Below are 27,882 nucleotides of genomic sequence, written 5' to 3' on the forward strand. Positions count from 1 at the left end.
CAGAGCGAGACTCCGTCTCAAAAAAAAAAAAAAAAAAGGGTTGTCTTTTTTTCAATGTCCTCCCCTGATCAATACTGATGGACTTTAAGAAGAGTACTGGTGGAGTTTTAAATTTTCAAATAATGTTGATTTGCCTTCCTGAAAGGTTGGGCCATTTATTCTGCCAGTAGTCACATTGTATTATAATCCTTCGTTTACTCATCTCTCTCCCGTTATACTGGGAGCCTTTGTTCTGTCCAAATTGGGCACTTTGTTTCCTAAACGTAGTAATTTAGCAAATTAAAAGATAGAATGCATGCTACAAGTAAGCCTGAACCAAGACTATTTCCCTTCATACCCATCCCTTTATTTTATGACTGCCATGTCTCTTTCTTCTCAGCACTTAAAACACGTGAGTGAGTGATACTTCCCAGTGGTTATGAATAAGACCTTTTCAGTGAGACAGATCTGTGTTTGAATCCTGGATTTGTGCTTACACTCTGTTCAGGCAAATTGCATAACCTTTCCAATCCTCAGTGTCTTCTCTTAAAGCAAGTATATATTAATACCTGGCTCATAAGATGTTATGCAGTAATATTTTATAAAGTATTTAGCTCTATGTTTGGTGCAGTGTAAGCCTTCAGTAATTGAGTCATGTTAATGAGCATGACAGTTACTTGCCTTCCATTGTAGTTTTTTATGTGTCTTATTTCCTGTTGTCAGCTCTTAGAAGGTCCTACTGCTTATTTTCTTGCTTTGTTTGGTACACAACACATAATAAGAAACCTACCGAATAATAGATGAATAAAATAGATGTTTTATACACAAATAATAGAGCATTGTCTTCTGGGTCTTATTCTTGCTGTCCAGTAGCTCACTCTAATTGAGATCAGCACGTAAATAGGAAGCATCACATAAGTGAAAAAATACACAGGTTGAGTATCCCTTATCCAGCATACTTCGGACTGGAAGTGTTTTGGATTTTGGATTTTTTTTTTTTTGGAATATCTGCATTACTGGCCGAGCATCCCAAATCTGAAATCTAAAATGCTCCAATAAGCATTTTGTTGAGGGTCACGTCGGCACTCAAAAGTTTTGGATTTCGAAACATTGCAGATTTTCAGATTTGAGAATGTTCCTGTACCATCTGCTAGTGGTTTTTTTTTTTTTTTTTTTCCATTTGTGACAAATTATTTCAGTCTCTTAATTGATAGTGCCTCCTGCCTTAAAACCTGAAACAAATTGCAAGGTGTAAGGACTTTATTGATGATACGAGCTAATAATGGTGGGCGGATAGGGAGAGTTTATGAGTGTCAATGTTATGAAGAGACTGAAAGGTTTAAAACTTTCTTAAGAGTTTTTAATTTAGGAATTTCATAGCACTTTTTATTTGTGTATTAACTGTTATTCTGTCTCAAAAAAATAAATTATTGTGGGTATTGGGGAATTTTGGAGGGGCTAAATGGAAATAACCTTTTTCCTTTTAACTGAAAACTAATGCACTATTTTAAAATTCAAACAGCACAAAACTAAAGAATAAAGCAGAAAGTCTAATTCACTTGTTCTCCCAAGGGAATAAAACGCTACGAAAGTTTGAAATGATAGAAATTGCTTTAAACAAAATTGATACTTTTCTTTTACAAAATGAGTTCATATGCTATATCAGTATTTTATGTAGCTCTACATGATCATTTACAATATTTTAATTTGCAAAATAGAAAATTTGTTCTAGATTATAAAAGTAACCATTTTTTGTAAAATACTCAAGCATTATAGAATTAAATCAGGTATAAAGTGGAAAACTGACTGTAATCCTTCTTTGCAGATTTGTGGGGGTTTTTTGGTTTGTTTGTTTGAGGTGGAGTCTCGCCCTGTCACTCAGGCTGGAGTGCAGTGAGGCGATCTCGGCTCATTGGGACCTCCACCTCCTGGGTTGAAGTGATTCTCGTGCCTCAGCCTCCCAAGTAGCTGGGATTACAGGCACCTGCCACCACATCCAGCTAATTTTTGTATTTCTAGTAGAGATGGGGTTTTTTGTTTGTTTGCTTTTTGAGTCAGGGTCTTGTTCTGTCACCCAGGCTGGAGTGCAGTGGTGTGATCTCTGCAACCTCCACCTCCTGGTGTCCAGAGATTCTCATGCCTCAGCCTCCCAATTAGCTAGTACTACAGGCAGGCGCCACCATGCCCAGCTGATTTTTGTAGTTTTAATAGAGATGAGGGTCTCACCATGTTGGCCAGGGTGGTCTCAAACTCCTGACCTCAGGTGATCTGCCTACCTCCCAAAGTGCTGGGATTACAGGCTTCAGTCACCATGCCCGGCCTCAGATTTGTTTTTATGGGGAAGTTGAGGGTCAGTATGAGTGTATATGTGTGTTTGAACTAAAATTTTTATAGTAATCTGTATTATTTTAAAACCTGGACTTGTCTTTATCTTTTGGACATCTTTTCATGTCTGTGCGTATAGTACTGCTGCATCATTGTTTTTTAATGGTTCATAGTATTTCATAGTATGGCTATATTTATTTACTTATATTTTTCCCATTTGTATAAAGTTCAGGTTTATCCATTGTTGCTTTAATTTGTGTTTCACTCATTGGTTAGATTAAACTTCTTTTCCTGATATGTTAACTATTTTGAACTTCTTTTGTATATTGTTTGTTCTTGTCCTGTTTGCATTTTTATTAAAAAAGAACAAATAATTTTCTCCAAGTCTGTTTGCATTTCAATTTTTTGAGGGGAAGAGAGGCATTACAAATAATGATCATTATGTCATTTTCTTTCAGATGTTTGTATCTCATTTCTTGTTGTTTCTCCTTGCAATACCAGTAGGTTCTCTAGTACTTCAGGGATTCACACAATGAAGAATTTTTGAAAGAGTGGAAATTCAAGTTCTAAATGAATTATTTTGACTTTAGGGTTTTACATAAAATGTCATCAGAAAATAAATGGCAAAGTTTTTAAAAGTAGATTAAAAGTAGTAATTTTCTCATCCAAGTTTTCTGTTTGTCAGGAGGAGATGTTGAATTTTATTAGAACTTTTTCTAGAATTTCTTCCCTTCAAAATATAATTGTGTTATTTAGTGTATATGCAGAGAGGTTCGTTGTACTATTCACTCTGCTTTTGTGTTTGTTGGAAATTTTCTGTGTAATAAAATAAATTTTAATGTAGTTGATCCTCATTATTCGTGGATTGTGTATTCGCAAATTCACCTACTGGCTAAAATGTATTTATAACCCCCGTGTGAACACTTGTGGCACTTTTGTGGTCATTCTCGGTCATGCCAGACCTGTATGTGTGCAGAGTGGCAGAATATTTGCATCATCCCGTACACACATTCCCAATTAAAGTCAAACACAGTAATGCTCTGCCTTCTTGTTTCACTCTCATACTGTAAACAAGCGTCCCTTTCACAGTCTGTTTAATGCCACATTTATGCCTTTTTAAAAAGACTCTTAAAAAATTTATGTGGGTACATAGTAGGTGTATATATTTATGAGATACATGATATATTTTGAAACAGGCAAGCAATGTGTAATAATCACATCATAGAAAATTGGGTATTCATCCCCTCAAGCATTTATTCTTTGTGTTACATACAATCCAGTTATATTCTTTTAGTTATTTTTATTTTTAAAATTTTATTTATTTATTTTTTTGGGACAAGGTCTGGCTCTATGGCCCAGGCAGAAGTGCAGCTGTGTGATCTCCACTCACTGCACCTCCGACTCCCAGGCTCAAGCCATCCTCCCACAGCCTCCTGAGTAGCTGGGACTACAGGCACATGTTACCACGCCTGGCTAATTTTTTTTTTTTTTTTTTTTTTTGTAAAGATGGGGTTTTGCCATGTTGCCCAGGCTGGTCTGAAACTCATGAGCTCAAGCAATCCATCCACCTCGGCCTCCCAAACTGCTTGGATTACAACTATGAGCCACCACAACAGTCAGTCATTCTTTTAGTTATTTTTAAATGTACAATTATTATTGGCCATAGTCCCCCTATTCTGCTATCAAATACTAGGTCTTATTCATCCTTTTTTTTTTTGGTACCCATTAATATCCCCAGGACCCCCCACCTTCAACCCCTATTACCCTTCCCAGCCTCTGGTAGCTATCTTTCTGTTCTCTATCTCCATGAGTTCAATTGTTTTGATTTTTAGACCCCACAAGTAAGTGAGAATATGTGATTTTGGTCTTTCTATGCCTGGCTTATTTCACTTAAAATGACCTCTAGTTCCATCCATGTTGTTGCAGATGTTAGGATGTCATTCTTTTTTATGGCTGAATAGTACTCCATTGTGTATATGTACCACATTTTCTTTATCCATTCATCTGTTGATGGACACTTAGGTTGCTTCCAAATCTTGGCTGTTGTGAACGGTGCTTCAGTAAACATGGGAGTGCAGATATCTCTTCGATACACTGATTTCCTTTCTTTTGGGTATGTACCCAACAGTGCAATTGCTGGATCATGTGGTAACTCTATTTTTAGTTTTTTGAGGAACCTCCAAACTGTTCTACATAGTGATTGTACTAATTTACATTCCTGCCAGCAGTGTACCAGGGTTCTCCTTCCTCCACATCCTCACCAGCATTTGTTTGACTTTTTGATGTAAGCCTTTTTAACTAGAGGGAGATGATACCTCGTTGTAGTTTTGATTTGCATTCCTCTGAAGATCAGTGGTGATGAGCACTTTTTCAGATGCCTGTTTGCCATTTGTATGTCTTCTTTTGAGAAATGTCTAAATCTTTTGCCCATTTTAAAATTGTATTAGTTTTTTTTCCTATAGAGTTGCTTGAGCACCTTATGTATGCTAGTTAGTAATTCCTCATCAGATGGGTAGTTTGTAAATACTTTCTCCCATTCTGTGGGTTGTCTCTTCACTTTGTTGATTGTTACCTTTATTGTGCAGAAGCTTTTTAACTTGATGTGATCCCATTTGTCCATTTCTCTACTTCGGTTACCTATGCTTGTGGAGTATTACTCGAGAAATTTTTGCCCAGACCAGTGTCCTAGAGAGTTTCCCCAATGTTTTGTTGTAGTAGTTTTATAGTTTGAAGTCTTAGATTTAAGTCTTCAATTCATTGTGATTTGATTTTTATATAAGGTAAGAGATGGGATCAAGTTTTAGTCTTTTGTATGTGGATATCCAGTTTTCCCAGTTTTCTCTTCCATTTATTGAAAAGACTGTATTTTCCCCAGTGTGTGTTATTGACACCTTTGTCAAAAATGAGTTTACTCTAGATGTGTGGATCTGCTTCTGAACTCTCTGTTCTGTTCCACTGGTCTGTGTGTCTGTTTTTTTGCCAGTACCATGTTGTTTTTGGTTACTATAGCTCTGTAGTATAATTTGAAGTTAAGTAGTGTGATTCCTCCAGTTTTATTATTTTTGCTCAGCATAGTTTTGGCTATTCTAGGTCTTTTGTGATTCCATGTAAATTTTAGGATTTTATTTTTCTATTTCTGTGGAGAATGTCTTTGGCATTTTGATAGGGATTGCACTGAATATGTAGATTACTTTTAGTCGTATGGACATTTTTAACAATATTGATTCTTTCAATCCATGAACATGGAATATCTTTCCATTTTTTGTGTTTCTTCTTCAATTTCTTTCAATAGTGTTCTATAGTTTTTAGAGATCTTTCACTTCTTTGGTTAATTCCTAGGTATTTAATTTTATTTGTGGTTATTGTATATGGACTTTTTAAAATTTCTTTCTGACGTTGTTCACTATTGGCATATAGAAATGCTACTGACATTTATATGTTGATTTTGTGTCCTTCAACTTTACTGATTACTGAATTTATCAGTTTTGATAGGTTTTGCTGGAGTCTTTAGGTTTTTCCAAATATAAGATCGTATCATCTACAAAAAAGGATAATTTTACTTCTTCCTTTCCAATTTGGATACCTTTGTTTCTTTCTCTTATCTGATTGCTCTAAGATTTCTAGTCCTATGTTGAATAACAGTGGTGAAAGTGGACATCCTTGTCGTGTTCCAGATTTAAGAGAAAAGGATTTCAGTTTTTCCCCATTCAGCACAATACTAGCTGTGTGCCTGTCTTATATGGCTTTTATTATGTTGAGGTATGTTCCTTCTATGCCCAGTTTTTTGGGGGTTTTTATCATGAAGGGATTTGAACTTTTTCAACTGCTTTTTTAGCATCAGTTGGAAATGATCATATGGTTTTTGTCCTTCATCCTGTTGATATGATGTATTACACTGATTGATTTGTATATGTTGAACGTCCTTACATCCCTGAGATAAATCCCATTGGTCATGATGAATGATCTTTTTAATGTATTATTGAATTTGGTTTTGCTAGTATTTTGTTGAGGATTTTCGCATCAGTATTTATCAGAGATAGTGGTCTGTAGTTTTCTTTTTCTGATGTGTTTTTGGTTTTGGTGCCAGGGTAATACTGGCCTCTTAAAATTAGTTAAGAAGTATTTTCTCTTCCTGTGTTTTTTGGAACAGTTTGAGTAGGATTGGTGTGAGTCCTTTAAATGTTTAGTAGAATTCAGCAGTAAAACCATCAGGTCCTGGGCTTTTCTTTATTGGGAGACTTTTTATTACAGCTTTAATCTTGTTATTTTTTACTGGTCTGCTCAGGTTTTGTATTTCTTCATGGTTCAATCTTGGTAGGTTGTATGTATCTAGAAATGTCCATTTCTTCTAGATTTTCCGACTTAATTGGCATATAGTTGCTCATAGTAGCCACTAATAATCTTTTGAATTTCTGTGATATCAGTTGTAATGTCTCCTTTTTCATCTCTAATTTTATTTGGATCTTTTCTCTTTTTTCCTTAGTCTGAGTAAAAGCTTGTCAGTTTTGTTTATCTTTTCAAAACCCAGCTTTTGTTTCATTGATCTTTTATATTGTTTCCTTCATTTCAAATTCATTTATTTCTACTCTGATCTTTATTATTTCTTCTCCTAATTTTGGGTTCAGTTTATACGTTTCTAGTTCTTTAAGATGCATTGTTAGGTTATTTGAGGTTCTTTTTTTAGGTAGATACTTATAGGTATAATTTTCCTCTTAGTATTGTTTTCACTGTATCCCATATGTTTTGGCATGTTGTTTCCATTATGATTTGTTTCAAGAAATTTTTTGATTTCCTCAATTTCTTCGTTGACCCACTGGTCATCCCAGAGCATATTGTTTAATTTTAATGTTCTGTGTTTATATAGTTTCCAGAATTTCTCATTGTCGATTTGTAGTGTTATTCCATTGTGGTCCACGAAGATGCTTAATGGGCTCTTTTTGTTTGTTTGTTTGTTTTTTTGAGACGTGATCTCACTGTGTTGCCCAGGCTAGAATACAGTGGTTATTCACAGGTGTGATTGTAGTGCACTGCAGCCTCCAACTCTTGGCCTCATACAATCCTCCCATCTCACCCTCCCAAGTAGCTGGGACTATAGTCATGCACCACTGTGCCCAGCTTGCTTTTGCCTTTTAAAATGGCCCACAAGTATGCTTCTCAAATGTTTCTAAAGTTGGAAGCACAAGAAGACTGTGCTGTTCCCTTAAGGAGAAAATACCTGTGTTTAGATATGCTTTGTTTAGGCATGAATTACAGTGCCCTTGGCTATGAGTTGTGTTAATGACTCAACAATACATATTAAGGTATCTTTAAACAGAAACACACAAAAAAAGGTTATGTATTAATCAATTGGCAAAAATATTGTGACCATAAGCATGAAGAAACCCAACCCTAAACTTCCCTCAGGAGCAATGATTCAGTATGCCCTAATTCAGTATTGTGGCAGCTCTGTAGAACATAACTTCTATAAATAACGAGAATCAACTTTATGTAATTGTAGTGATTTACAATAATGTATTTTATAATGTTGAACCATTTTTATTTGGCAAAGGTACAAGTGATTTTTTTTTTAGTATAGTGCTTGTTTAACTGACTTTTTGTGGAATTTTGCATCTATAATCTGATTTTCATGATTTTAACTGGAAAATCCTATTTTTAAGTTATAATACTTATGTAAGTTACTCAAATAATACATTAATACTTTCACATGAATCTTTAAAAGAATACAGAAATAATGATACTCCCTTTTTTCTACTATACTACCTATCCTCTGCCCCAGCCTTTTCTATTCATTCTTTTTTTTTATTATTCATTCTTAGTTTGTTCAGTATCTTTCCAAATCTTTGTAATGCGTGTATGCATGCATACATACACACACACACAGTTTGTTTTATTTTGGGTGTATGTTTAATATGCCTTGTTATACTTTACGTATTATTTTTCAACTTTTAAAAATAATTAAGTGTTTCTTGGAAACCCTTCCATGATAAGTAGTTACAGATCTACACGAGGTAGTATTTCTCCAAGATGGGTATGTAGAAATGAAATTGCTGGGCTAAAGGGCATGCATATGCATTTTTTAAATTTCTAATACTAGATCATCCTCCAAAGAGGTTGTATTCAAATATATTCTCACAGCTATGTCACAGTACCACTTTCTCCACATCCTTGCTGCCATGGTTTCATTATTTTCCCCTGCAAAACTCTTACTGAAACTTAATGCCAGTCAGACACGGTGGCTCACATGTGTAATCCCAGCACCTTTAGAGGCTGAGGCAGGCAGATCACTTGAACCCAGGAGTTCAAGACCAGCCTGGCCAACATGGGGAAACCCCATCTCTACTAAAATACAAAAAATGGCTGGACATCATGGTGCACGCCTGTAATCCCAGCTACCCGGGAAGCTGAGGCATGAGAATCACTTGACCCCGGGAGGCAAAGATTGCAGTGAGCTGAGATTGCACCACTGCGCTCCAGCCTGGACGACAGAGTGAGGCTCTGTCTCAAAAAAAAAAAAGAAAAAAAAAGCTTAATCCCCAGTGTGGCATTGTTGAAAGGGGAGGCCTTTAAGAGGTGATTAGGTCATGAGGGCTCTCGCCCCATGAATGGATTATCACAGGAGTGGCATTAGTGACTTTAAAAGGAGACCTAAACTAGCATACTCAGCTTCTCACCTTGATGCCCTCTGCCACCTTAGGACTCTGCAGAGTCCCCACCAGCAAGAAGGCACTTACAAGTTGTGTCCCTTCGACTTTGGACTTCCCAGCCTCCAGAACTTTAAAAAAAAAAAGTTTGTTTCCATATAAATTACCCAATTTCAGATATTCTGTTATAAGCAACAGAAAACGTACTGAGACACTTGTCAGTAGTGATTGTGTTTTTTATTTCTGCCAATGTAGATTATCTTTATTTGAATTTTTTGAAACAGAGACTTGCTGTTGCCCAGGCTGGAGTGCAGTGGTGTGACATCAGCTTACTGCAACCTCTACCTGCTGGGTTCAAGCGATTCTCTTGCCTTAGCCTCCCAAGTAGACTACAGGTGTGCGCCACCACGTCCAGCTAATTTTTATATTTTTAGTAGTGTCGGGGTTTCACCATGTTGGCCATGCTGGTCTTGAACTCCTGACCTCAGGTGATCCACCCACCTTGGCCTTCCAAAGTGCTGGGATTACAGATGTGAGCCACTGCCCCTGGCCATAGATTGTCTTTAAGAATAAAATCTTGTGCTCTGAATTTGCAAAAACCCTGATTGCTAGTACCCTCTTCTTCCTGTATCTTACGTACGAAAAATCGTATCAATAAATATGACTTACTTGGGATCGTTTGTGTGCTTTAACCCCAGGAGTAATAACATTAAAGCTGGGCTTGAAGGAGCAACTCATAATGGCAATTTCCAGTAGAGCAAAGCCCTGAGAAACTATGAATAAGGAAATGGAAGTGTCAAAATCCTAGTGTCAAGAGTATGACAATTAGAATCCTATAAATGCAAAAATAAGAGTCTCTTCATATTAAAAAAAAAAAAAGAAAAAAAGGCCTGTATATTTTTTCCTTAAGGGCAGCGTTTCAGACATTTTTTAAAATAGAAATCGGATTTCTTATAGTAGGTTTATATATAACATCCCTAAAGTGAAGTGTTTTAAATAGGAGCAATGATAAATTTCTTATCCTAATGATATGCTTAAAATTAGTGTCTTTCAAGCGTGAAACATATGAGCTTAAGTCTGCATATTGAAAGAGTAATTGGAATGTCTGTCGTTCCTTTCAAGTTTTACACATACCACGTGGAAGGCACCGGTGCAAGATAATTATTTCGACACTATTCTTGCTAAAAACTTATACTTCCAAAATAACTTCAACTTAAATCTATGCAGGAACATTTCAGGGGAAATAATAAGTGGAAAATACTTTAGAATGTTTAGATCTTTGTTGTTTTAATCCCTGATTAATACAAATGATGAAGGAAAATATTAATGTTGAATATCAGGAAGTTAAGGTACATTATCTAAATAATGAATCCAGGGGGCTTAGCAAGCTAAAAGTCAGCAATCAAAATGCAGCACAAAGTTTTAAGTGTTAAGAATTTAAATTTAAAATATCAAAAGATAGACCAGGCCTGTAATCCCAACACTTTGGGAGGCTGAGGCAGGTGGATCACTTGAAGTCAGGAGTTCGAGACCAGCCTCGCCAACATGGCGAAACTCCATCTCTATTTTAAAAATTAAAAATTAGTTAGGCATGGTGGTGCATGCTTGTAATCCCAACTACTCAGGAGACTGAGGCAGGAGAATCCCTTGAACCCAGGAGGCAGAGGTTGCAGTGAGCTGAGATCGTGCCATTACTTTCCAGCCTGGACAACAGAGCAAGACTCTTGTCTCAACAAAACAAAAACAAATAAAATATCAAAATACAGTTTATTCAGCTGTTTTGAACACTGACTTTTCTATAAACTGGCTTTTGTGTTGGAAAGTTCCAAGAAGAAAGATGAATAATATTTAGCAGTTGATTAATCTGCCCTCTAAAGTTCATGTACCAGCTTTTGAAGTGAGAACTTTTTACTAAACCGAGGAATTATGTATTTGCTTCTTAAAATAAAAGTAATGTATGGGTATGGTAAAATAAAATTCCAGTAGTAGAAAAAGATATGGAAGTAGAAGTCTCACAATTCTGTCTCCTCCATCTCACAACAGTCTCTTCCCTGCAAAATAGCCACTGTTTTTTCTTGTGTGTTCTTGCAGGAAAAAAATATATACATTTACAGACATGACCATATTTTTTGTTTTTTTAATTTGCACAAAAAGGAACATGTACACACTGCTCCTATGTATCTCTCAGCATGTGGAAGGTAGTGGCTTGTAAAACAAGAAACTAAGGTAATCATGCAGTACAGTGTGTCACCAACTAGAGCCAAAGAAAGAACAATTTTGTTTCCTAATACATGACAAGAACTTGGTCTCAAAAGTACTTCATAGAGAAGTAGTCTGAGTGGACAGTTCTATTTACCAGGAAGCCAGTACTGATGGTTTTCTTGAGTCCTTTAAAAATCATTTTAAGTGGACCATTAAGGTTCTTGTATTTGAAAGTGCTTTGAACATAGAAAGCTTGGGGACCATAGCATTAGTCACAGTGGTTCCATTTCAATTTCCTTAACATATATTCTAAGAAATGTATTTATTGAGTCAAAGATAACGTTTTTAAGCCTTTTAATGCTTATTGCCAAATTGTTCTCCAGAAGCATTACACAAGTTTACCCTGCCTTCGGCAAGTTATAAAGGAACAGTTTTACCGTTTTAATTCTCCCAAGCATTAATACTCGATTTTATATTTTGTATTTTTTTAATCTTTGCTCATTTGAGAGGTAATCTGTTGTTGTTTGCTTCAGCTTGCATTACTTTCATTACCAGTAACATTTTTTCCTTATACTGTATTTACTTACTATGGTTTTCTTCTTTTTCCTTCAGATTATCTGTTTTGGTCTATTGTCTGTTTATCTATTGGGATCTCAGTGTTCTTTTCTCAGAAATCTTTAAGATCCTTATGTATTAAAAAGATTAACTTATATAGGTTATATGTGGTTCAGCACTTATTTTTTCTCAGTGTTATTGTTCCTTTGATTTATTTTTGTATATAGGTGTTCTTTCATTCTTAAACTTAGGAAGTTCTCCCTTCCTCCATGTTACGGTCTAATATTCAGTTCCATTTTTTACTCAGTTTTTGTATTTGTTGGGGTGTTTATTTAAATTTTGTAATCTCCTGAATTCTGTTTAGAATTAGGATCTCCTTTATCTAATAGGATCTATTATCAATTTTTTCTTATGTTCTATTAATCTAGTTGTTTTTTGTACTGGCACACTTATACTATATAGGTTTTTATAAAATAATATCCTCATAGACTGGTCTCTCTACTTCATTCCTTTCCTCCCCATCTGTTGCCTTTTTTTAATAAGAAAAAAAAATTTTAGAATTAAATCTAATAAGCACAGTAAACATTTAAAGGGTATAGTGAACATTCTTCACTTCACTTTTTTTTTTTCTTTTTGGAGATGGAGTCTTGCTCTGTCACCCAGGCTGGAGTGCAGTGACACAATCTCAGCTCATTGCAACCTCTGTCTCCTGGGTTCAAGCAATTCTCCAGCCTCAACCTCCCAAGTAGCTGGGATTACAGGCACCTGCCACCACGCCCGGCTAATTTTTATATTTTTAGTAGAGATGGGGTTTCACCACATTGGCTAACCTAGTCTCGAACTCCTGACTCAAGTGATCTGCCCACCTTGGCCTCCCAAAGTGCTGAGATTACAGGCATGAGCCACTGTGACTGGCCTTCACTTATAACCATTGATTTCATTTCTATTCTCTAGCAGGCGTACAAGTCTTAGGAGGTACATTTGCTCCTATATTTAGCTGCCTAAAACTTCCCAGGTTCTACTTCCTGCTTGTGTTTAATTTTGAACTTGGCCAAAGTTCCTTTACATCCCTTCCCTTTCTTCTATACCTACCTCTGAGTGTATAGTTCTCTTAAAAATTTTATATTCTGATTAGAAAAGTAGTGCATATTTATTGTAGAAAGTTCAGAAAATACAGAAAAATACAGGGACAGAACAGTTTCCTATAATTTCACCATTCATTGGTAGCCACATTTTGGTGGTTTTTTTCCCTATATGATCAATCTTACACTTCTTACACAAACAAAATTGGGATTACACATTACATACGGTTTTATCACTGTTTCCTCGTGTAATAGTCTATCATGATTTTCTAACAAATATTTATGTTTGTGTTCCCAGCGCCCTGTGTAGTTTTTGTATATACAAAACTACATCCAGCTGCGAAACAGGAATGATAATCAATCATCAAATAAGTAGTCAGTGGTAGTGGTGTTACTAATAATAATCTTTAAGGCCGGGCGTGGTGGCTCACACCTATAATCCCAACACTTTGGGAGGCCAAGGCGGGTGGATCACCTGAGGTCAGGAGTTCGAGACCAGCCTGACTAATATGGTGAAACCCCATCTCTACTAAAAATAAAAAATTAGCCAGGTGTGGTGGCAGGCACTTGTAGTCCCAACTACTCAGGAGGCTGAGACAGGAGAATTGCTTGAACCCGGGAGGTGGAGGTTGCAGTGAGCTCACGCCTGTAATCCCAGCACTTTGGGAGGCTGAGGCAGGTGGATCACCTAAGGTCAGGAGTTCAAGACCAGCCTTGTCAACATGGTGAAACCACATCTCTACTAAAAATACAAAAATTAGCCAGGCCTGGTGGTGCATGCCTATATAATCCCAGCTACTCAGGAGGCTGAGGCAGGATAATCGCTTGAACCCGGGAGGCAGAAGTTGCAGTGAGCTGAGGTTGCGCCATTGCATTCCAGCCTGGGCAACAAGAGCGAAACTCCGTCTCAAAAAAAAAAAAGGTCATTAATAGTTAACATTAATTGGGCTCCATCTCAACTTTAAACATCTTATAAAATCCTCATGATTATGGGAGAAAACCCCATGACTATTACCATCTCCATTTTCCAGATGAAGAACTGAGACATAAAGTGGTTTAATAATTTTCCCACAGGCCCCTTCATAGGAAGTGATAGGATATGATACCAGACCTTTTGATTTCAAAGCCTTTTGGTTTTTTTTCTACCAGACACTTAACACTAATGTTACCCCCTAGTGCTGACCCATAGTCTTTTCCTGTGCTCACCCTTTGTAAGTCCTTTAAAGTTCTCCATTCTTTTTCCAGGGTCTTGGTGTAGCCCTGAAATTCATCACTGGATGGCTTTGTGAGGCAGCTAGGTCGGTGCTGCTTCTGTCTGCACTGTTAGAGTAGCTAGTACACGCTGACTAAATTATGGCTTAGCCTAGCACTGTCGTATGCACATTATCTTCCATTTCACAGTAACATACTTTTCTAAGTGGGGTAACGTGTGGCAGTGATTTCAATAGTAGTTCCTAGGAAAATGTTATTTTTATTCATCTGCAAGTTTCTCTGTGGTAATAACTTTTGTCCATCCAGTATTTTTTAATTCTTTTGAATTTGTTTCATTAATACAACTTTGTTTTTTAGGATTTTACTTTGTGACTGGATCATCCTCCAAAGGAAAAGGGAAAATTAAGAGTGTTTTTTACTGGTTAAAAACCTGCCAGTCATATATGACTCCAAAGTAAATAGATTATGTCTGTGTTGATACTTTGTTTGCAACCTGTCTTTTTTAACTTGTGATTGCTATCTGATTTGCATTTCAAAATACTGTATGTTGAAAGTAGTAACTGTAAGACTGCTTGTATTTTGCTTTCCTTTTCTTTCTTTTTTTTTTTTTTTGTTAAGGCCCATTCTAAATGTAAAAGATAATGCTCAGTTTAAAAAACAAAATCTTGATGTTTTACAAGACAATCTGATGTGAAAAGTGGTCTTGGAGAGATTAACTCCTTTTTTATGAGGAAGTAATTTCCCAGAATTTGTTCAGAGACTTAAGGGTCTGCTTTGGAGGAAAAGGGATGTCACAAGGAAACATAATAAATGATATACATTATGAATAATGTTTTTCAGAAGGTTAAGAATAAGGAGTGACAGTTCTTTATAAAAGGAGGAGGAATAAAGAGGCCCAGGATATGTAAAAATAAAACTGGTTATAGGGCTTGAAGAAAATGATCTTTTATAGACAATGTAAGTTATTTGGAGTAAAAAAAAAATGTGAGGCTCTTATAAAATATGAAGGACTAGGAAGATGATAAAGGAAAAAGGAAGAACGTAGAACATGAAAGGTACTAGCCTGTCAATTTAAATGCTGTTTAAAATGCACTTTGGTAGGAAGAAACTCTGTAGATGGACCACCCCCATAGAGTGTTTGTGTCCTTGTTTTTAAGCACTGTGTTAGCACTTTCATGGTTGCAGTATTGAGACTTCCTTAGTAGTACAGTGCCTTTGCATGTAGAATATACTAATTATTGAATGAATGTTGAAAGTGATCTCAAGTTACTTGAAATTTGTTTAATAAATCAATGCAATGACAAAATAATTTTCTTGATTTAGAAGTTTTTTTGAAATTGGTGATTTGCCTGTGTTCTTATAACAAGTTAAAAGCATTTCTTGTTACTCATCATAGGAACTTGAGTTTCTTTAAGGATTGTTAGTTGAGTGTGAGTATTTTGTCTGTGGAAGCCGAATGGATAGGATACACGTGTATGTGCCTGATGAGTGTAGTACATTTTGGCCCAGTTTTAAAGTAAAGAGCATTTTCCTTCTTTGTAAAACCTGAAGTTGTGTGTCCTTAATACATTTGTGTTCTTTCTGTCTTTTTTAGGGAAACAGTGCTTCTTAGTCCTACGTCAGCAGCAGTTTAATGTCCAGGCTCTTGTGGCAGTGGGAGACCATGCAAGCAAGCAGATGGTTAAATTTGCTGCCAAGTAAGTAAGCAATTATATCCTGTTGTCAGAATAAACAATGGTGGGAACCAAGACTCCCAGGGGTTTGGACCATTTTCATACATTAACATCAATGCTTCGTTTGTTTAAAAATGTAGTTATTTAAATTGTCAGTTCAGTGTTGCTGAATACATTAAACTTACAAAAGAGAAAATATGGAGCACAGGCTTGAAATTCATTTGGAACTGCTGAAGCAGCACTCTCTACAGACAAGTCACATTTACTTTCGAGTAACAAAAAGCCTGGCAGCCTCAACATAGCAGAGCAACTTTATTTTGTTGTGTTTGTTGAACTTCATTTCCTCCCTTCTTCCCTCCCTCCCTGCCTCCCCCAGTTTGAGATTTGCATATTGAGCAACAAGTTTTCTAACCAAAAAATAAAAGTATATAAAATAAAAGAATGTAGTTTGGCAAATGATTTCCTCCAGAAGGAAGTAAAACAAATGTGTTACAACTTTTAGCTTTGACACCAAAAGGGTTTAGGATAAAAAAGGTAAAACTTACTTCTTCCTCCTGTAAAAGTCTGAGCTGTCTGGCCCAGAGTTCCCGTAGAAGCAGCACATTGTTTTGTTCAGCTTACAGGAGGCAGATATAGAGATAGAAGTGTGGTTGTGCGTGCAGTGGCTCTAAGGTGATGAGAGCTGTTTTACTTGGTAATGGTGATGTGGCTAATTTTGTTTTCATGTTTTGTTTCAATTTCATCAGAATTTTATTTCCATGATAATGATCTCAGAAAACATGGGAAAATGTATGGTCTTTATGTTTTAAGTAATAAAGTAATTTCATAGGTGTAAGTTTTTTTAACAGAATTCAATCAGAGTAAATGATATATTTTTTCTATTTTTTTTTTTTAAATCTTTGCTCTTTAGATGCATGCTTTCTAAGATGAGTTAATTCAGATGGAATTATGAATTTTAGAATTGGAAAGAAACTTAAAAATTATCTAATTCAATATCCTAATTTAGCTTTCAGCCCTCCCTGACCCTCTAGCACAACGTTACACATATAAAGGATGCTCAGCAGCTGGTTTTGATTTGGGTATTTATCAAAATCAGTTTCATTACATCATAGTAATACCTGCACTCAGGTTTCAGAACTTCAGTGCCATGAATTAAGTCATTGATGAGATCAGTAGTATTTTAGTACTCCTAGTACAGTAGCCCCACCTCTCCCTATCTCCCTATCCTGCTGCCCAGAGACAACCACTTTTCTTCTGCATGTGTCTTCTGGTAATTAGGTTTGCTTGTTTTGTCTCCTAGTTAGAGTGTGTGCTTGTGGGGTGCATTTGTCTTCCACCCTTTTAAGGTTAGTGTGTATCCTATGAAGTCAAACGTAAATGAGCTTGGTCCCTAGAAATTTAATCTGCACAGAGAGCCTTCTATAAAAGAAAAAAAGATGGTCCTGGAAACTACAGACATAGATCCTAAATTCTGTTAAATATACTGAAAAATACTGGAAAAAAGTCAACCTCAAATTAACAAACAACTTTTTTAGTTACCGTCTTTTGTATTAATTATTTGGTTCTGAAAACTAATACATGAAGCTGACAGTTACATAGAGAATACATTTTTCCATTAAACTGCATTATAACCTCAATGTTATGTTTCTAAAGCTTCCAGTGGAAAAGCCTTTTGAAAATCCTACTTACCCATAATATTCAGTGAGAGGCATTCTACTGACAAGTGGACAGTTAATCCATGTGATGTGTTTAGAAGTATACACATTAAAAGTACTCCACAAATAAGTTATTATTTCAGGTCTTCTCAGAAACTCCTAGGGCTTGACTAAGTAACGGCAATTGACTATATCAGATGTCAACCATAGCTTAATAGCTAAAAAGGCTGCTTTCAAATGGTCTCCCAGACAGAACTTAGTTCACTAATGCCCTCATAAAATTAAAGAACACCTTTTTATCATTATTTCAATAAGGGCTTTCATCCAATTGGGATGATATACAGGTGATCTTTCTTTTTTTTCTTTTTTTTTTTTTTTTATTTGAGACGGAATTTCACTCTTGTTGCCCAGGCTGGAGTGTAGTGCTGTGATCTCTGCTCACCACAACCTCCACCTTCCAGGTTCAAGCAATTCTCCTGCCCCAGCCTCCCCAGTAGCTGAGATTACAGGCATGTGCCACCACGCCCAGCTACTTTTGTATTTTTGGTAGAGATGGGGTTTCTCCATGTTGGTCAGGCTGGTCTTGAACTCCTGACCTCAGGTGATCCACCCGCCTTGGCCGCCCAAAGTGCTGGGATTACAGGCATGAGCCACCACGCCCAGCCATGGGTGATCTTTCTTTTAGACAAGGGAAGAATATAGATAATTTAGCCTAGAGTTTGTAATTCCTGAAGTAGAACTCCATAAAGATCTAGATGCAGTTCAGGCTTAACAACTAAATTGTGACTTGATTTTTTTTTTTTTTTAAGCAAAGAACATGTAGCTATTTTTAGTCCTTTTAAAAAATGGACTTTATATAAAGTAGCAATGTGTGGGAAAAGGTTGAGCTGTTGCAAATTATAAACCTTGTCACTGGTTATATGTAAGTGAATGGAGCCAATTTTATACAATAGATTCAACATGTGGTACATAGATAAGTATTATTAAACTTTTGGCACTAGTATGTTAAGGAATCAAGCCTGAGTAATTACCAGTAGGTGAGTTAATGGCTTTTGCTATCTTGTGAAAAAGGAAAATTCTTATGGCAAAGACTCATTGGCAAGAGATGAGTTTTTAAGTTTTGTAGTTGGTTAAGATAATTTTCTTAGGAACGTGATTTTATGTTCCAGATGGGTCATTTTGTCCTTTCTGTGTGATGTAACCTGTACTTCTAAGATAGTTCAGAAATCCTGATCCTTGATAAGAGAAGTCCACTTTTAGACTTCAGCAAGAACTTTTTAGAACATTTTTTAGGGAAAAGATGTATGGAGATTTTCTTCGTCTTTTAACTTCCTTTTCCTAAAAATTGTTACTGTGTTTAGCTAAAATGGGTATGCATTACTCCATTGTGAAAGCAAAAATTAAGATAGCTTTCATGCATTTATCTTTGAGGTCACTTGTTTAGGCAGTACCGTTTGGTGAACTGATACTTATAAAACAAAATCTAAGGTATAAAGTTATTATTGAATCATAAATAGCAATAAAAAGAAATTCCTCTATTTGTTATTAACAGATTAAAAGGAAGAAATTTTATAACCTGCTGTGGTCTAACTATATTCACTGTGGTTATTGTTATTGTTATTCACTAACTATATTCATTATTGTTGTACCAAACTGAAGAAACCTTAAGTTCACTTGGACTTTCTGTGTTTTATTGTTGTTGTTTTGAGATGGAGTTTGGCTCTTGTTCCCCAGGCTGGAGTGCAGTGGCGCGGCCTCAGGTCATTGCAACCTCCATTTCCCAGGCTCAAGTGATTCTCCTGCCTCAGCCTCGTAACTAGGATTACAAGTGCCCGCCACCACACCTGGCTTATTTTTTGTGTTTTTAGTAGAGACGGGGTTTCACCGTGTTGGTTGGTCTCGAACTGGTCTTGAACTCCTGACCTCAGGTGGGATCCACCCGCCTCAACCTCCGAAAGTGTTGGGATTACAGGCGTGACTTTCTGTGTTTTTAAGCATGGAAGATAATTGAATTTTCTGATATGATACCGGAAGGACAGCAGTACTAAAATTTCTAAAACATTTGAGAGTAAAGTCTTATGTCGGTCTGTCCACATGAGATTTTAAAGATATTTGGCTTCAATTTTTTTTGTCTCCTTTTAGTGTTGTTTGTATTTTCTGCCATGTTATTTGATTTAGGACAAAGTAGTCCAGTCATTTATTAAACTAATATTTATTGAAGGATACATGCCCTTTTTGCTCCCTCTTTAAGTCCACACTTGCCAGAAGTTTTATTTTCAGTGCTAGTTTATCTAAAATCTGTAATGGCTTCCTACTTCCAACCATGTCCAAGATTAATTCCACCTGGTGTTTCCCTCCCTACAGTGTTATTTCCCACTGCTTCCCAGTACATACTCTTCAGATTGGGCAGACATTCCATGCCTGCAGTGACCTCTCTTCACTTCTCATTTTAAAGGCATTGGCTTTATTCATTAATCTTCATTCTTTGTCATTTAGCTTAACCCCATATCCATCAGTATCCTCATTGTTTGGTTTCTCTGTTCGTTTCTTAGGGATCCACATATATATTCTTAGGAGACAGAATTATATGTATTTACATGTATATATTATATATATTTAATTTTTAGTATATATTTTGATGATAATCTTAAAGTTATATTATTCCATATCATTTTAAAGACAGATTTATAACTGAAAACTGCCATGTGTATCTAGTGCTCCATTAGCATTACTGTCTTATTTACAATTGCATTCATGCCAGCTGAAGCCAAATGATATTCATATTCTGTACAAATGAAGGTTTCACAGTAGTTTGAATAGAGACACATGCTGAACGAGTTGGGTTACCAGGTAGTACTTGGTAATTTAGAGGAATTCTGAACTCAGAAAAGCCTGTACCATTCAAGGAGATATATTAAATTCTCTTTTTGTCTGTATAGGAGCAGCAGATCACTAATAGTATAACAGTTTGATGCAAGGAAAAATGTTTCTGTTTCTAGTTCCAGTTAAGTTTCAGGTATTCGATAATTCATTTGATACAAATTTTAATTAATGCCACATTAACTTTCACATAAGCAAGATAGTTTTATAAAATGATTGGCTGATGCTTTATTTAAATTGTCATTCTTAGATTACTCTTTTCAGAATTTTGGTTAATTATGAAGCTAAAACATCCTGACTCTACCTAAGAGTTAATGTTTTAGGTAACCAAATAGGTATTCTTCACATTCCTAGTATTGAAGTCAGAATACAAAAAGAAATTAATTATGGAACTGGCTCTAAGGCTGCAGGCTTTATTCAGTAAACCAAATGTCAGCAACTTAGTTTTAGTGAAACTAAAACTTAATATTACTTATTAATTTGAATTTTGTTTTTATTTAAAAATTTATTTCTATTTTAAAGTTAAGGGCTATAAGCATAAGCATTTACACTAGTTTGGTATTTGTAGGTGTTTAAGTAACATGACAGAACTTACTTAAGTGATTACTGGGGGTTGTTGACATTTTTTGTTCCACTAAAGAGAACCCATATAGTAGTTTTAGAACTGCTGGTCTGTGCCTTATTGAGTAGTGCATACTTCTCACCACGCTTATTTTGGACCCAAAATTCTTGGGGTTTTAGTGAACAAAAATTAGTTCATAAAATAAGTTAACAGCTGGGCATGGTGGCTCATGCCTGTAATCCCAGCACTTCGGGAGGCCAAAACGGGCAGTTCACTTGAGCCCAGAAGTTTGAGACCATGCTGGCCAACATGGTGAAACCCCATCTCTACAAAAAAAATTTTTTTTTAGTTAGTCGGCCAGGCGTGGTCACTCATGCCTGGAATCCCAGCACTTTGGGAGGTCGAGGCGGGCGGATCATGAGGTCAGGAGATCAAGACCGTCCTGGCTAACATGGTGAAACCCTGTCTCTACTGAAAATACAAAAAATTAGCTGGGCATGGTGGCACATGCCTGTAATCCCAGCTACTCGGGGTGCTGAGGCAGCAGAATCGCTTGAAACCAGGAGGTGGAGGTTGCAGTGAGCCAGGATTGCATCACTGCACTCCAGCCTAGACAACAGAGCGAGACTCTGTCTCAAAAAAAAAAAAACAAAATTAGTAGGGCATGGCGGCATGTGCCTGTAGTCGCAGCTGCTCCAGAGGCTGAGGTGGGAGAATCACCTGAGCCCAGGAGGTCCAGGCAGTGAGCTGTGATTGTGCCACTGCAGTCCAGCTTGGGCAGCAGAGCAAGACTCTAGCTTAAAAAGTAAGTTATCATGGGCCGGGTGTGGTGGCTCACACCTGTAATCCCAGCACTTTGGAAGGCCAAGGTGGGTGGATCATCTGAGGTCAGGAGTTCGAGACCAACCTGGCCAACATGGTGAAACCCTATCTCTACTAAAAATAAAAAAAATTAGCCAGGTGTGGTGGTGGGCACCTGTAATCCCAGCTACTTGGGAGGCTGAGGCAGGAGAATTGCTGGAACCCAGGAGATGGAGGTTGCAGTGAGCTGAGATCACGCTGTTGCACTCCAGACTGGGCAACAGAGTGGGACTCCGTCTCAAATAAATAAACAGATAAATAAGTAAGTTATCATGATTTAGAGAATGATTTAAATCTTTAATTTTTGCAAAGCGCCCGTGGACAGATCGGTGTAATAGAGGTACAGAGAACTCAGGGATTTAGTTCCCTACTAACTGGTGACAAAGAGTCCTTCATTGACCAAACTCTCCTCAGATTCCTTTGAAAGAACTTTCTGCTCCAATAAACCTTGACTTTTTTACCTCATGTTTATGTGTGCATTGTTCAGTTTTGACAAGAATCCTACTGAGTTGCTTTAACTACAACCCCTGTCATCTCCCATCAGTATCTGATCACCCGCCGTAGCTAATCAGGTTCCTCCTCCTCCACCATCCCTCAGGTGATGTCTGATCACCCTCACCTGCCATCAACAGGAATCCTGTTAGGTCACTTTCGCCAGAATTCCCCCTTTCCCCTGATGGCTCCTCTTAGTAATTTTCCATCCACTGACTATGTTCCCATCTTTGGCTCTAAGTTTCAACTTGCCAATGGTGTATTCAGAGTTGAGCCCAACTCTGTTTTCCCCTATTGCACTAGTCTTGAATAAAATTTGTTTTTACCACTTTAAATACTGTCCATCTCTGGTTTTCCCTGAAAACCATGTGACTTCATATATTGTTTACTGTTTGCTTATCTTACCTCATTCTTCAAAGCTAACACTCTTATTCAAACACTTATTTCTACTTGCCTGATAAATACACAAGTCTGAGATCTAGTGTGGTACTATACTAATTCACTATAATTGAAGGAAATGCTTGCTTGATGTATAAACAAAGTTTGTTCTTCTCTTAGAATTGAAATATATGGCTGGGCGTGGTGGCTCACACCTATAATCCCAGCACTTTGGGAGGCCAAAGCAGGCAGATCACTTGAGCCCAGAAGTTCAAGACCAGCCTAGGCAATATGGTGAAACATCATCTCTATAATAAAAGTCAAAGTAATTAGCCGGGTGTGGTGGTGTGAGCCTGTGGTCCCAGCTACCTGGGAGGCGAAGGTTGCAGTGAGCCGAGATCGTGCCACAGCACTCCAGACTGTGTGACAGAGCAAGACCCTATCCAAAAATATATATATTTTTATTGTCAAAAGGTGGTTTTATTATTTTTTAAAGTACTTACCTAATTTATTTTTATTTTTGTTCTTTTAATGCTGTTTTAATTAGCAAATATATGGTTTCTTGTGTTTGGGTATTTTACATTTCTTTGCCTCGGTGAATTGTACATTTAATTTATAACATTGAAGCATTTTATGTTGGTACATTATTTGAAGAACTGGTGTGTAACAACTTTATGGCATGCCTCTTTTCTTTTTTTTTTTTTTTTTTTTTTTTTTTGAGACGGAGTCTCGCTCTGTCGCCCAGGCTGGAGTGCAGTGGCCGGATCTCAGCTCACTGCAAGGTCCGCCTCCCGGGTTTACGCCATTCTCCTGCCTCAGCCTCCCGAGTAGCTGGGACTACAGGCGCCCACCACCTCGCCCGGCTAGTTTTTTTTTTTGTATTTTTTAGCAGAGACGGGGTTTCACTGTGTTAGCCAGGATGGTCTCGATCTCCTGACCTCGTGATCGGCCCGTCTCGGCCTCCCAAAGTGCTGGGATTACAGGCTTGAGCCACCGCGCCCGGCCGGCATGCCTCTTTTCTAACCTTTATTAAATCCTTGCAAAGATTTAAAAATTACTCATTTGAATGTAGGTGGTTATGTAGATCTGTAAGTACGTTTCTCATTAAGTATATAGTAAGATTTAACACATTATTTCTGACAACCAGAAAGCTAAAAAGTTATCAGTTTTGCTGAAAACCTTTAATAGTCAAGTTTCTGTGTTAAAAATTTTAAATAGTTTTGTTGATATAAGATATATTAAATATGCAATGAAAAAACTTAATGTACATAGTGTCTCTTCACTATTTTTTTTTTTTTTTTTTTTTTTTTTTTTGTGTGGTAATAAATGGAAACAGTTTGAAAAATATTAGCGATTATCCAGAATTAAATTTTGGTCATCACCCAGCCTCTGCCAACTCCCAAGTTTATCCCTACTATTAACAACACCAATCAGGGAATACATCAATATACAAGATTCTGTTATATTTTATTGCCTTTATTGTGGACTATCTAATATTAATATGGTGCTTCGTGCTTAAATCTGTGGTACCTAGAAGACGAGAAAATAAAAGGATAACACATATTCTGTCATCTTCTGTCATTATCTTGGGTTTATGGATAGATTAGTGAAAACGATGGGATACTCTTTCAGCGACCTCCGTCTAATTTTTTAGATGAAGATCATGGAAACCACATCCCCCACCAATACAGACTCTTATTGCATGTGAAATATTTATTTTTAATATTAAGAAACTTAATCTGCAGTTAAAACTCAGCTATAGTAAACTAACACTTTGCTTTACTGCCAACCTTTTACAGTGTCTAGGAGGATTTTTATGCTTATTTGGATGCCTCTTCTCTGTTAGTCCCTGTACCAGACCCAAAAGGTACAGGTACAATGTCACCAGCCATCTTCCCCATTGATGTTACAGGGAAACAACAGATTTGCTTATAATAATAGCAGTAATAGTGGACTATTCTTATATACTAAGTGTGGAGCTGGGCAAAGCCAGACTTTTTTTCTCACTTGATCCCACAGCAGCCCCCATGAGGTATAAATACTGTTTTTGCGTTTTTGCTTTTTTTGTTTGTGGGTTGGGAGGAGGTTATTGTCTCTTTTTTCTTTTTCTTTTTTTTTTTTTTTTTTGTTTGTTTTGTTTTCAGATGAGGAAATCGAGGTGTGAAATATTAAGGTTTTGACTAAAGTGTCTTAGGATTCTGTACTCACTCTAGTCTTTTAATAGAACTGGCCAGGCGTGGTTACTCAGCCTGTAATCCATCACTTTAGGAGGCTGAGTAAGGAGGATCACTTGAGCCCAGAGTTCAAGACCAACTGGGCAACGTGGCAAAATCCTGTCTCTACAAAAAAAATAATAATAAATAAATAAATAAATAAATAAAAATTAAAAATAAAAAAGTAGAACTGATTTATAATAAAAGAAATTTTTATGTTTGAGTGATAAAGTCATTACTAAAAATCAAAGTGAGGAATTTATTTAACCATTTGCTAACACTAATGAGTTTGTCTCTTACTACTGTAAAGCAGTAGCTGCCTTCTAAGGAATCACACTATTGTTAAAAGCATGCTCTAAAATAAGGGAAAGGGACAGGGAGTTGGAACCTAGAGAGTTTCATGTTTTCAGTGAGTTATTCTTCCTGAATAATCTCAATAATAAAAATGTTGACAGTTATAAACATGAAACCTAACACCACTAGAGGTAAATCTGATAAGTAATTGCATCTACTTTTGCTTAGGCTTTGGGCTTTTTTTTTCTTATCAGCACTGCCATTAACACGACACAATACATTTTGCACCTTTGTATCACTCTTGTGAGGAATAAGGCACAAAGTCATTCAAAAAAGCAGCTGTGTGGTGTATGCCACTGATGTTGAAAATAAAACCACAGACTCAGAATTTAAAATAAGGATTTATCTTTTACTAAGATTGTGGATGCAGGAAAGAATTGAAAGGATTTGTCTGGATAACTAATACTGTTCCTTAACACATCAAATTGCAGGCTCTTTGTTAGACACTTGTACCAACTAAAATCCTTTCCTAGAATTGCTCCGTCAACAGCAAGGGAGAAGAGATCTTGAGACATTTAGGGATGGGTGTCCTTTTAGATTAGCTTTTTGTAGAGTGGTGCTAATGTACTGTCAGTTCTGCTGTGTGACGTATGCATTCGTAAAAATAACTGTCCTAGGCCAGGCGCGGTGGCTCAAGCCTGTAATCCCTGCACTTTGGGAGGCCGAGACGGGTGGATCACGAGGTCAGGAGATTGAGACCATCCTGGCTAACGCGGTGAAACCCCATCTCTACTAAAAAATACAAAAAACTAGCCGGGCGAGGTGGTGGGCGCCTGTAGTCCCAACTACTCCGAAGGCTGAGGCAGGAGAATGGCGTAAACCCGGGAGGCGGAGCTTGCAGTGAGCCGAGATCCAGCCACTGCACTCCAGCCTGGGCGACAGAGCGAGACTCTGTCTCAAAAAAAAAAACTGTCCTATGCAAAATTGTGCAATAAAAACCACGGTGTTTATGGAGAAAATGGGGTTAATGGCATAGCACTCAAAAACTTGATGTGGAGAAAGGGAACCCGTCATACACTATTGGTGGGAATGTAAATTACTATAGCCTCTATGGAAAACGGTATGGCGGCTCATCAGAAATTAAAAATAGAACTACCATATGACCCAGTAATCCCATTATGGAGTAATTATCCAAAGGAAATGAAATTATTATGTCAAAGAGAGATACATATTTGCACTCCAGTATTTATTGCAGCACCATTCACCCTAGCCAAGGTAAGGATTCAACCTAAGTTTCCTTCAACAGATGAATGGATGAAGTGTGGGATATATACACACTGGAATACTATTCAGCCATAAAAAATGAAATCTTGTCGTTTGTGGCAACATAGATGAACCTGCAGAGCATTATGTTAAGTGGAATAAGCTGGACATGGAAAGAGAAATACTACATGATCTCATGTGCTAAAGATGTTGATCACATAGATGTAGAGAGAATAGTTGGTGCAGGGGAGGGAGACAAGGGAGAGTTGGTCAGTCTGTTCAAAATTACAGATAGGAAGAAGAGTAAGTTCTGGTGTTCTCTTGCACAGTAGGGTAACTATGGTTAACAATGTTGAATATTTCAAAACAGCTAGAAGAGAGGTTTTGGAAAGTTCTCACCACTAAGAAGTGATAAATGTTTGAGGTGACAGATATGCCAAATGCCCTGATTTGATTTTTACACAATGTATACCTCTATGGAGACATCACACTCTACCTCATAAATATGTACAATTGTGTGTCAATTAAAAAAAAACTTCATTAATGGCACACTTTTTGAAAAGACAAGAACCTAAAAGGTTTTTTTCTTGTTTGTTTTTTTGTTTTTTGTTTTTGTATTTGGTTTTTTTTGAGACGAGTCTCACTCTTGTTGCCCAGGCTGGAGTGCTGTGGCACGATCTCAGCTCACTGCAACCTCCGCCTCCCGGGTTCAACGATTCTCTTGCCTCAGCCTCCTGAGTAGCTCAGTAAATACAGGCGCCCACCACCATGCCCAGCTACTTTTTGTATTTTTAGTAGAGACAGGGTTTCACCATGTTGGCCAGCCTGGTCTTGAACTCCTGACCTCAGGTGGTCCACCCCCCTCAGGCTCCCAAAGTGCTGGGTCTAGAGGCGTGAGCCACCACGCCTGGCCAGTTACCTAACTTCTTAAAGGTAATAGTTTTATATTCATTGAATGGTTAAGAAATATGTAAATACTACAATAAATATAGCATTTTACCTTGAAAAAAATGTGCAGTTTGCTTATGGAAGTGGGTGTCAAAAGAAAGGCAGTTTGTACGTTATTGTGAAGTGATGGAAGGAACAGTGTCTGAAATCAAAGGGAAAGTTGTAACACCAGATGTGGATGGGCATGGCTCATAACATGAATTACAGGTAGATGTTTAAGGTGTGTGCATTTTGTATATTCCCGCATGGCTGAGTGCACCCAAGTATTGTTGTCTGTATTGACCGAGTGTTCTCACTGATGAAATCTGGCATAGGCAAAAGCAAAATTCTCATACTCAAATTGTTCCCTAATGTGTCAGTGGTGTTGAAACAAATTCACATTTTCTTTTTTTTTTTTATTATTATACTTTAAGTTATAGGGTACATGTGCATAACGTGCAGGTTTATTACATATGTATATTTGTGCCATGTTGGTGTGCTGCACCCATCAACTCGTCAGCACCCATCAATTCATCATTTATATCATGTATAACTCCCCAATGCAATCCCTCCCCCCTCCCCCCTCCCCATGATAGGCCCCAGTGTGTGATGTTCCCCTTCCCGAGTCCAAGTGATCTCATTGTTCAGTTCCCACCTATGAGTGAGAACATGCGGTGTTTGGTTTTCT

At 37.2% G+C, this 27,882-nt stretch overlaps 1 protein-coding gene across 1 annotated transcript in view; it reads left to right on the forward strand.

Annotated features, from left to right (window-relative positions):
* Positions 1 to 27,882, forward strand: part of DARS1 (aspartyl-tRNA synthetase 1) — a 93,033-nt gene that overhangs the window by 11,024 nt on the left and 54,127 nt on the right. Inside the window, exon 4 of the mRNA XM_017888486.1 lies at positions 15,591 to 15,693. Coding sequence (XP_017743975.1) covers positions 15,591 to 15,693 — 103 coding nt within the window. The remainder of the gene's footprint in view (positions 1 to 15,590; positions 15,694 to 27,882) is intronic.

The sequence above is a fragment of the Rhinopithecus bieti genome, unplaced genomic scaffold (genome assembly GCF_001698545.2).
Source record: "Rhinopithecus bieti isolate Rb0 unplaced genomic scaffold, ASM169854v2 scaffold_15296, whole genome shotgun sequence".
NCBI classification, from domain to species: domain Eukaryota; kingdom Metazoa; phylum Chordata; class Mammalia; order Primates; family Cercopithecidae; genus Rhinopithecus; species Rhinopithecus bieti.